The sequence below is a fragment of the Nematolebias whitei genome, unplaced genomic scaffold (assembly GCF_014905685.2).
Source record: "Nematolebias whitei isolate Nwh7 unplaced genomic scaffold, NemWhi1 Nwh_scaf_694, whole genome shotgun sequence".
NCBI classification, from domain to species: domain Eukaryota; kingdom Metazoa; phylum Chordata; class Actinopteri; order Cyprinodontiformes; family Rivulidae; genus Nematolebias; species Nematolebias whitei.
The window spans coordinates 1-11,401 of NW_023619239.1; the positions used below are offsets into that span (position 1 = coordinate 1).

At 42.1% G+C, this 11,401-nt stretch overlaps 2 protein-coding genes across 2 annotated transcripts; one reads left to right on the forward strand and one right to left on the reverse strand.

Annotated features, from left to right (window-relative positions):
• The first annotated feature begins 5,714 nt into the window (after positions 1 to 5,714).
• On the forward strand, positions 5,715 to 8,501 carry LOC119429370 (heme oxygenase-like). The gene is made up of 5 exons (XM_037697012.1): positions 5,715 to 5,888; positions 5,961 to 6,072; positions 6,161 to 6,376; positions 6,452 to 6,724; positions 8,321 to 8,501. Exons 1-5 carry the CDS (start codon positions 5,839 to 5,841, stop codon positions 8,483 to 8,485), a joined length of 816 nt encoding a protein of 271 aa, XP_037552940.1. The 5' UTR covers positions 5,715 to 5,838; the 3' UTR covers positions 8,486 to 8,501.
• Positions 8,502 to 8,720: 219 nt separating this feature from the next.
• On the reverse strand, positions 8,721 to 11,224 carry LOC119429369 (DNA replication licensing factor mcm5-like). Its single transcript, XM_037697011.1, has 7 exons — positions 11,159 to 11,224; positions 10,908 to 11,084; positions 10,714 to 10,826; positions 10,495 to 10,623; positions 9,411 to 9,553; positions 9,131 to 9,258; positions 8,721 to 8,942 (listed from the first exon to the last, which is right to left on the reverse strand). The coding sequence occupies exons 1-7, from the start codon at positions 11,222 to 11,224 to the stop codon at positions 8,841 to 8,843; spliced, it is 858 nt and encodes a 285-aa protein (XP_037552939.1). The 3' UTR covers positions 8,721 to 8,840.
• Positions 11,225 to 11,401: the final 177 nt, after the last annotated feature.

Below are 11,401 nucleotides of genomic sequence, written 5' to 3' on the forward strand. Positions count from 1 at the left end.
TTATGATATCGGCCAAAAATCCAATATCGTGCATCCCTAGTAATAAAACTGATTTTCTGTATTTCCCCTATCACACAATGTTATGTGACTAAATGTTTGCCCCACCTCCCAGGCCGGAACATGTAGCACGTGGAACTAATATTACCCAGTTACAGCTCTAACTAGTGATGGGCCGTCTGAAGCTGAAGCTCTGGGGCACCACAGTGTTTCTGAAGCTCTGTGTCAGAGATTGATTTGTTTGGCAAAAGTCACGTGATCAAAGACATCCGAAGCTTCGAAAGTGCCGAGGTTACGTCACTGATGTGGTACCTGATTCAAAGATTTAGGAAGTAAATCATTTGCTGGATTTGTGATGTTTTTAGTGGTGCAATTTGAAGAAAATGAAACAAACCAGCAAGTGACATAACGAGAGATGGAGCCAGCCAGACTTTGCATTTATCAGTTCATAAGCACTTTTATCCCAAGGGAAAGCAACTTTAGAAAAACACAGTGTATGTAAATTACAATCAGATCTCACAGTACAGTAGTCCCTCGCTACTTCGCGATTCTACTTTCGCAGACTCATTTTGCAGTTTTTCAACATAAGACTGTACACGACACACGACTGTCAACTTTAATATTACTCACATGATTGGGACGGTACGGGATAAAAAGTTAAGTAAATAAATAAACATTTCAGACAGGCACTGCCATTTTGTAGGTTTTTTTCAATAAGCCTTCACTGTAACGCAGATCAAAAGAACTACACTACCCAGAAGCCAACAGTGCTTCCAGCTGCTGTCTTCTGCTGAAACGGAGGGAAAGTTTTGCAACGCAAAGTCTGAAGTAACGATCTATATGAAGCTCACAGAACTGGCAGGAAAGTCACAAATAACCCTGAAGCTCAATTATCCACGTGCACATCAACCTGGATGGGGCGGTGGGCTTCATGCTGCAGGGTAGGTCTGCAGGACCGGAACTGCGTCGGTCCGGAACAGAGCTGCTGGTCTCAGAGCTGGTGAGTAAAATTTTGCAGTACAGTACATGTACGCAAGTCGTTAAAATGATGTAGGTTTAAGAGTTTAGAACATTACAGGAGTGTGGGAAGGGTTTATAAAGCCTTAAAATATAAATAAATACTAAAATAAATATAGCCTTTCTACTTCATGGTTTTCACCTATGAGGGACTCCTGTAAACATGAACTTGTTCATAAAGTCATGGAGGCAGGGAACTTGCAACACAAGCACCATTCCAGAATGGCATTGTGTTGTGAATTAGATGTGATTTACTTATTTTAATCTGTTTACAAATGTCAAGAAGTCACAAGAAAAGGGGCATCATGCCATGTTTTATTTATTCATCAAAATTATTTATTCACCAAATAACCATCACTTTATTCACCTACAAAATAAATAATGTTCAAAGCCTCTCAGTGGCAGCCTGACATCAGAGAAATGTCTCAGGATATTAAGCACAAGCTGTCAGCTCCGTCAGCTGGACAACCACAAGGAAGCGATTCTTTTCAAGCAGCTCTTTATACTTTTAGCCACAAGATGAAGCTAAAGAGGTCAGTTTTGAAAAGCTTTGAGCAATGAACCCTTTTACGAAGCAAGCTTCAGTGCTTCATTAAAGCTTCATTTGCCCATCACTAACTCTAACCTATTTTAGAAACACAAAACAAAAGTAACTATGTACTTTATTCTCTTTAACAGAGTATAAGTCTGAAAAACAAAAAGGTATGATATAGTTAAAATCATCCATCCATTATCTTTACCCGCTTATTCCATTTTGGGTCACGGGGGCCGCTGGTGCCCATGTCCAGCAATCACTGTGCGAGAGAAGGGGGACACCCTGGACAGGTCTCCAGTCCGAGACAAACGAGACAAACAACCATTCACTCTCTCACTCACACCTAGAGACAATTTAGAGTTACCAATCAGCCTAACATGTATGTTTTTGGTCTGTGGGAGGAAACTGGAGTACCTGGAGAAAACCCACGCATGCACGGAGAGAACATGCAAACTCCACCCAGAAAGGCCCCCGGACGGGATTTGAACCGGGGTAACCTGTTTGCTGAGAGGCGGCAGCTCTACCATCTGTGCCACCGTGCTGCCCAGGGAGACATCCATCAGATATTTAATGTGTTGAAGCTCCAAGTCAATCCAGCTGAGGTGAGTTCTCCTCCCCGCCTCGCTGCATTTCTAAAAGCTCAAGTCGCTTTGGGACAGGTGACACGCTGGTTAAACTTTGGAACCATTCCGTGACATCACTGTACAGTCAGGAATGTAACGCATTTAATCATCATTAATGTCATTTACCTGTACTTTTTTTATATTGATTCTGATAATGGCAGCACGGTGGCACAGTTGGTAAAGCTGTTGCCCCTCAGCAAGAAGGTCGCAGATTCAAATCCAGGCCAGGGGCCTTTCTGGGTGGAGTCTGCATGCTCTCTCCGTGCATGCGTGGATTTTCTCCAGGTGCTCCAGTTTCCTCCAACATACCAAGAACATTCATCTTAGGCTGATTGGTAACTCTAAATTGTCTCTAGGTGTGAGTGAGAGAGTGAATGGTTGTTTGTCTCGTTCGTCTCTATGTGTCCCTGTGATGGACTGGAGACCTGTCCAGGGTGTCCCTCGTCTCTCATTTAGTGATAGCTGGACATGGGCGCCAGTGACCCCCGCGACTGAAAAGGAAGAAGCGGACAAAGATGATGGATGGATGATTACTTTCTGAGAGTTCCATTATCTTGTGTTTCACAGACATCTTGCTAAAACACACACACAACAATGTCACCTGTGTTCTGCTCAATATTCCTCTCTATTAACTATGTGTTTTGGAATTTTGCAAATTAGGTCAAATATGACGGCAGGTTAAAGCTTAATGATGTTCACTGTAACATTTCAAAATATACTACATATTGTGTATTACACTATAACCCTCCAAATATTCTAGTATTAGTTTTAGATCATATTGCCCAGTTCATAATTTTTTACATCAAAACAGTGTCCAAGGTTAGGAACTTTTTAGTGCACATACCCCCAGTCCATGGTATTGTAAAATAATACATTACACATATTACATTTATATCTTAGTACATCCATTCATAAAAATCTTGTAAATTTATAGCCAAGTCATTGCAATTAGATAAATCATCACACACTAAATCCACTGATATAAAACACACTCTGGTGATGTAATTTGTAAATTCACCCTCTCATAAAACTGCCTGAGCCACTGGGGGCTACGTTAGCTCCCTTTAGCACCTGGATTCAAACTACAAACTCCTTGTTTCTCTGAGACTGAACAGACAGCAGAGCTGCACGTCAGCGACCTGACGGAGGACAACCAGGCGGAGACCCGAGCTCTGAGGACAGCAAGTCTCCCCCGGCTCTCCATGAACTCCCCCGCCGACGTTCCGTCGCCCTGCTGGGGATGGACGGTGGCGCTGCCGCCGCGAGACAGATGTTCAACAACAAAGATGGAGACGTTACCTTCTTATACCTGCCGCTGTCTCGCGCCCAACAGCTGGAGCGTCAAATAAATCCGGAGTCGGACACTGTGGGACATGTTGATGTAACCCTCAGTAAACCTCCACAGACACAGACCACCTCATCCCGGGGGAGAAAAACCAGCGAGCGGCTTCCATAAAGGGGCGTGGTTAAAAAATACCATCACTAAAATGAAGTGGGTCATATTTCTACGGAAAGCGATTAGGTCCAGTTCAACTTTAAATACAGTCAAAATCCTGACTGTAAATTAAATTTAATCCCAACATTCTGATTTTATTCTCAGAATTCTGAAAAGTCTGAAGTCAGAATCTTGTTTTGAACCTCAGAAATCTGAAAGTATTTATTTATTTGTTTTATTACCAACTTGGACATAATCCTCTTGTGTTAAATCGTGTTGTTTATTTATCATGAGCAGGTTAAGACAAGGTAAAAAAATGCAATGAAATGTTCAGGATGAAACCGATTCGACTTGCTAAAAACAAAACAAACAAAAAACAAGAAATATTAAAGCATGCAATACGGGTACAAATTAAAGTACCAAAATGTGAAAAATGAATATAATATTTACAAGGTCCAGAAGAATTATAGTAAACAGATAGTAATGTAAGCTTAAATACACATGATATATATTACATTTTATTTATTATCTTCTGTGCATTTTAAAGCATGTGAATTAAAATGAGCTTGAGGTTGGTTTTTATCACTTTACTCACAGTTCCTGGTTTCAAACATGCATACAAATAAAATTAAATTAAAAAAATAATGGTAAACAGTTTCTGATAAAAGTTTAAATATGTTTTACATTTTAACCACTTGAGTTTATTTGAGTAATCATATTCATTAATATTTATACAAATATGATATTACATTTAATGTAAATGTAGTTAAAATATTACAACTATTGGTGTTGTTAAATATTAAAAATAATATAAATTATGGTAAATGGACTGCCCTTATAGCACCTTTCTGTCTTATCAAGACATTCAAAACTCTTTACAACACAATCTGTGTCCTCTCCATTCATTACTAGATCTATACAAAGACTAATCAGAGCTTTATCACATTCATACACTGATGGAACACATCGGCAGCAATGAGGGGTTCAGTGTCTTGCCCAGGGACACTTAAGCCTGTGACTGCTGGTGGAATTGAACCCCCAGCTCTCGCATTGAAGGACGACTGTTCTAACCACTCAGCCACTGCTGCCCTCATTAAAATCACTGTGATTAGTAGTAAAGCTTAACAGTTTTGAAAGTGTATTCCCATCATTTTATTAGTGTTTTTACCTGCCACCAAAGCAAACAATGGTTTTGCCCGTGTAAGTATCTGCGCTTCTGTTAGCAAAATATAATATATAGCAAAACATATAAATATAAACCAATTGACAGCTTTAAATAAAACTGTTATGAAGTAATCAAAGGAGGTACAGATGCAGCTGATCGCCGTTTGACATCAGTCCAATTCAAGATGGCCGCCCCAGCTAACTGACCTTAAAGAAGGTTGTACCTGGGTCAGTTATAGACCTTAAATTTAGTGTGGTAGTAGAGGAGACTCATCCCTGACCTTCAGTCTGAAAATTTACTGTAATCATCTGATGGGCATCTACAACATCTTATTCAAGATGGCCGCCACATCTTACCCAATCCAAATATGGCTATAACTCAGTCAGATTTACAAATGCGGAGCTAAAATATGATGTGGTAGTAGCTGAGAGTCATTTACAACACACAGTTTGAATGCAACGTCTTGTGATATTGTGAGACATTATGCATATAAATAATTATTTTTAAAATGTTACCTAAACAACAACTCTGTCATTTCCAAAAACAAGATATAACTTAATCAAAAACTTTATTTTCCTCCAAATGTCTGTTTAAATGAGCAGTTTTTAAACTTGTGTAGCTTAGAGTTGTTTCTGGACAGCAACAATCCATTAAACTCATCATTTGTATCAAAATGAAGCTCCATTTTTCCAAACTCAGGTTGTTAAGAGTTATCTACAACAGGTAAGATGTTAACTGTTTGTAACCTTTTCTCACTTTAAAAACCCAGCACTGTCGTGTCATGCTTTGGCGTTCTGCCTTGTCATGCTTTGCCACATCTGCTCTGTCATGTGGAGTGGCAGCAGCTGGAGGAACGTGACGCAGCAGTCACACTTCCCGTCTGACTCTGCAGCCTCGGGCCTTATAAAAGAGACGAGAGGGACCTGAAGAACCACAGCAGAGACGTCGCAGAGAAGAGCCACGTCCAGTGTGCAGCCAGGACTGAGAACGCGAGTCACACCTGTTAACGTAGATTTATGAAGTGCGCTGAACAAACTTGTGAAAGAGTTGGACTTTAGTTGCACAGATGGAGAACATGAAGAGCGCCAGGAGAAACGACTCGGGTGAAGCAGGCAGGTAAGACACCTGGACGTCTCACAGTGACATCAGCATTCTGTAAGGACCTGATGAGTTGTGTTGCACCCTCAGCGACCTGTCCGAGCAGATTAAAGCAGCCACTAAGGACAACCATGTCAGGGCGGAAAATACACAGCTGATGCTCAGCTACCAGAAGGGACAGATCACGCTGCCACAGTACAAGGTAACATGACTCAACTCAAAGGGCGCGTCTCTTCTGTTGTTCTTACGATTTGTCCCCAAGTGAGACGTTCCTCTGGTGTCCCGCTCAGGTCCTGCTGTGCTCCCTGTATAACATCTACAAGGCTCTGGAAGAAGAGCTGGACAGGAACGCGTCCCATCCAGCTGTTGCTCCCATATACTTCCCTCAGGAGCTCGCCCGTCTGGAATCCCTGAGATCAGACCTGGAGCATTTCTTGGGCTCGGACTGGAAGAAGAAAGTGATTGTCCCTGCAGCCACACACAGATATGAGCAGAGACTACGGGAGGTGGGTAAACTGGTTTTAAGTACCCGTCAATCAAAGCAGCTGAACACATTTTATTTATTTACTTATCTTTTGCAGATTGGCAGAGAGAACCCTGAGCTGCTCGTGGCCCACGCCTACACTCGCTACCTCGGCGACCTCTCAGGTGGACAGGTGCTGGGGAAAATTACCCAGAAATCACTGGGGCTGAGCAGCAAGGAGGGGCTGTCGTTCTTCTCGTTTCCCGGCGTGAGCAGCCCCAACCGCTTCAAGCAGCTGTACAGGAGCCGGATGAACAGCATCGAGCTGACCGAGGCGGAGAAGGCGGCAGTGCTGGAGGAGGCCGTGGGAGCGTTTGAGTTGAACATCCAGGTGAGCAGAACACAAAACAGCTGCAAATAAAACTCAGCGACAGCCTGAAAGTCCTACAAACATCTCCTTTCTTCTTAGAGAGGGATATATATTTGTAATAATCTGAGCTGCCAATATGGTGTCTGAAAGAAATGTCAAAGCTGCTGCCATGGTAACCACACTTCTGTCTTCCACTCCCAGACAACACTATTAAAGACAGGCAGAAACACAGAGTAGAAAATAAGCCTCAGACAGTCTAGTCCTCACACTCTCCAGTATTCATGTAGGAAATATAACATTAAAAAGGAAGTTTTGCTTCCAGTTTTATAAAGTCTGAGCTCAGATTAGATGGAAGTCAATGAAACGCTGGTGAAGATTCTCAGTCGTCCAGGACACGGTAAATTCAAAAAAGTTCAAAACAAAAACAACTGGACTTCTTTTTGTAACTGAAGACGTTTCACTTTTCATCCGAGGAGCTTTCTTAACTCAAAGAACAGAGTGTGGGGTTCAAGTTATAAACCTAAACTAAGCTAGATACATATGCAGATTGCCCTGTCGGTCCTCACAATAGGGGTTCATTAGTCTTTGTTAGTCTGACACAGATTTTGAGTCTTGAACATTTTTTAAGTCAATGATCGTTAATTTTCTAAAGGAACATGGAAAAGTATATCTATACAAATTTTGTTTGAATTGATGTTTTTATTTAGCTTCGTTTTTTGGTAAATTACTTGTGTTTGAATTTATTCTGAGCAAAAAGGGGCAGATAAGATTTATTCTTCTTCTGCTGCCTTTCATTTTATTTTTGATTGTATACATATTTTGTTTTTTATTGTATATAGTTATTTTAACAAAATTAATTTAAAAAAAAAGTTTGGATGTTTGCACTCTGAGGGGATTTGTGTGAAAACCACGTCCTACAGTAATAAGACACACCGAGTGAAAGTAACAACGTCCTCCATCTCTTGAATAAACTGTATAAGAAAAATAAAGGTTGTGCAAAAAATTAAGTTGGCATGACATCACACTGAGGTAAACGATCAACTGCAAAACTTTAAAAAACAAACAGATTGAAATCTTCCAGTGACCCGTTTCAACTTTGAACTGTTTCTAACATGACATGAAGGTTCATGCTAATAATCCAGGGAAAACATCCAACAGGGTTCAGTCAGGTCACCCGGACAGTTTCTTTGTTGTTGAGATGTTTCACTCTCCATCCAGAGGGCTTCATCAGTCTGAAAAGTCCCTAACAAACTGTTTCCCCACCAAGCAGTACACAGTGGACCAACCAGTCTGCTGGTGACAGACTGGTTTCTGGGGGCCGTTTCTAATGGATGTCTGTGGGTTGGGTTTGAGATAAAAATCAAAGAGGAAATCTTTACAGTAAATTTCACCTGCGCTGCACAAAATACAGCAAAACTCATCAACTACTCCTTGTTTTGTTAAACGTTGTTTTTCTAAAGATGTGGACGGCATATTTTTAACAATCGTGACCAGAACGAGCAACAAAAACGAACTTCCTGTCTCTGAACTCGGCAGAGGATCTGAAACTCATACTTGCAAAACAAGCAGGTTCTGCTGAGAACTTGAGTAACTCTCATTTTTCCCCCGCCCCTTTAGGTTTTTGACGACTTGCAGAAAATGCTGAGCATCGCCGCCAAAACTGCGGACCAATCAGAACGCAGCCTGCAAACCTCCAGACTCCCAGCTTCTCCCATCATGCAGTTCACGGTGGGACTGTGCCTCACACTGGCCACCATCGGAGCAGGAATGTACGTCTTGTAGTTCGGCTGCATTTAACCTCAATACGAAGCTAAAAAAGGCACTTTAGACACTGAAATGACTCAAATCAGAACAAAGGCTCGTCGTTTATACGCTCTGTAACTCACTTCTCTGTCATTTATGTTGAATAAATTTAGACATGATCACAATTAAAGTCTTATTGGTTTATTTTTTATTTATTCTTACAGACAGAACACATCTAGGTTGACACAAAGCATCGTTACCGCCTCAACAGACACATTAAACCCAACATATCAGCCAAAATTCAGCTCATCTCCACCTCTTACTGTTCAAGTTCAACAAAAACTGACCTAAACTATTTACAACAACATGGTTATGCATTAGAGCCCAGCTGGCTCTACTTGACTCTGTAGAGGACCTTCCTCTGCATGCGGTGCTGCAGCTCCCCCCTCCTTAACATCAGGTAGACGACTTTGTAGATGGCATGCTCTGGATATTTCTGAAAATGTAAAGGCAAGAAAAAAAATCATGTGAATGGGAGTTAATCGCTCAGATTTAAAAGCTCACTAGATCTGCGTTAGTAAAAAGCAGAAAAGGGGACGTAATAATCCAGATGGGCATTATTTAGGGTTCTTATGTAAATGGACGAGCAGCTCCTCATTAGTTCCGGTTTGTCCTCCCACTGACCTGCTTGGTGAAGTCCTGGACGATGCTGTGCTCCGACACCTGGGAGCCAATGGCAAAGCGTCTCTTGAGCTGCTTCTCGATACGAGAGAGCATCTCCTGGTCCTCCTGGGAAGTGAAGCCCTCCACTCCTGAGAAGAAACATTAGGACAGAGTTAGCAGCAGGAAACAGTGGAGATGAGCTGAACTTTGTAAAACAATATGGGTGAGAAAAAAAGAAAACGGCTTGTTTTTATATCCAGTGGATATAAAACCTACCCCAGTGTGCCGCTGTGAAACATACCTGTGAGGCTCCCCGACAGCGCGGCGTCCAGCGTGGAAACCTGGAAGAGTCTGAGGGCCTCGTCCACCTCCGCCTCTCCGGCCACAGCCTGCAGCTTCATCTTGGCTAAAGACTCAGCGATGCGAATGACGGCCTCCAGCTGCCTGATTTTAAAAAATATAAATAAAATTACTAAACGCTGTGGAATGTATGTGGAGTAAAACAAAACTAGAGAAACTGCATTTCCTGCAAAAATGCAGTGCTTATTGCTGAAAAACAGCTAAAATCTAACTGAAATGGAAGAACAAGCCTAAAGTAGCAGAAGAAAACAGAACACATTTGCTGAATTTGGTTTAAAGAAGCAGAAATTAGCACAAAAATCAGTAAATTAGCTAAATAAGCTGAAATTAGCAAAGAATAGCTGAGGAGTAGCTGAAAAAGCAGAAAGAAGCTTAGATTACCAGAATGAAATAGAGAGAACACATTTTAGCTGAATTAGGCTGAAAAAAGTTGGAGAGCAAAAAAGTTGTGGAATTAGCCAAAATAGCTAAGTTAGCATAAAAACAGCTAAATAGCTGAAATAGCAGAAAAAGCTGAAACTTTTAAAAATAAGCTGAAAGGAGTTTAACAAGCTGAAATTAGCGGAAAGAATTGGAAGAAGCACAAAAATGTGTTTAAAAAGAATCTGAAAAGGATTACAAAACAGCTGAATAAACTGCTGAAAGTAGCTTAAAAAACTAAATTTGCAGAAGGAAGCTGAAACAAGCTGAAGCAGAAGAAAATGTGAAAGGAGCAGTAAAATGTTGTAAACGCATCTAAAGATTTGAAGGATGTAAAATGAGCTCAGTTCATTTGCAATGAGAAAAAAAAAGTCACAAAAGGCTAAATATTTCAAAAAGCTAAAGTTGCACCAACACCAAAAGTCAGAGCAGGTTTGTCCTGAAAGAGCTGAACATTTTGATTTATGATTTGTTGAAATAACAAAAAAATTGTGGAACGAGAAAGACGCTGAAAAACATACAGAAGACGAATGGATCATAAAAGTGTGAATGCTTCATAAACACTTTTATTTCTATCGTTGTGAAACTGTAGCAGCTGGACGTACCGGACCGTGATGGGGATGGAGGGGCGTTTGTCGGACTCCCGCTCGTGCTCCCGCGCGCCGCTCCTCATCACCACATATCTGTTTTTCAGCTTCTCAGCAGCTGCCGCAGACAGCCGAGGGCCGCACTTCCTGTGAGCGCACAACATGGCAAAGATTTGAACCACCAAGCGCCCGACAGTGGACCTCAAAGAAGCTACAAGCTCCCCGGGGTGGACTCACATTCTGGCGTAGGCGATGTACTTCTTAAACGTCGCCAGTGGAATCTCGCCCTCCACGCCCTCGGTCTGCGTCTGAGCGCTCAGGTGGACGTTCATCACGTGCCGAGCCAGCGTCTTTGGAAAATAATTCACACATTAGACTTGGTGCCAGTATCACCTGCTGGGCTGATGAGCTGAGCCCTCCAGCCGCCTCACCATGTCTCTCTGCTGGTCGTGCTGGTCTTTGATGATGAAGATCATGTCGAAGCGGGACAAGATGGTGGGCATGAAGTCGATGTTGTCCTCTCCCTTCGTGTCGTCCCAGCGACCGAACACAGAGTTGGCGGCGGCCAGCACGGAGCAGCGGGAGTTCAGGGTGGTGGTGATGCCCGCCTGAGAGGAGCCCGGATGTTAGTTACCATGGTAACCGCCTCACAAGTGCCGCAGCGGTGGTTTTCTTTACATACCTTAGCAATGGAGATGGTCTGCTGCTCCATAGCCTCGTGGATCGCCACCCTGTCATCTTCTCTCATCTGGGTGATAAAAACACAGCTCTGCCTCAACTCAGGAGCAGAGACAGCCGAAGCTGTGTAGATGAAGCTAAAATACTAACTAAAAGGAGCAAAACACTGGCTAAAAGGTAAAAAAGCAAAATGCTCGTTTTAAACCAGGTAAATTAAAAGCTAAAGTAGCTAAATGTTAGATAAAAG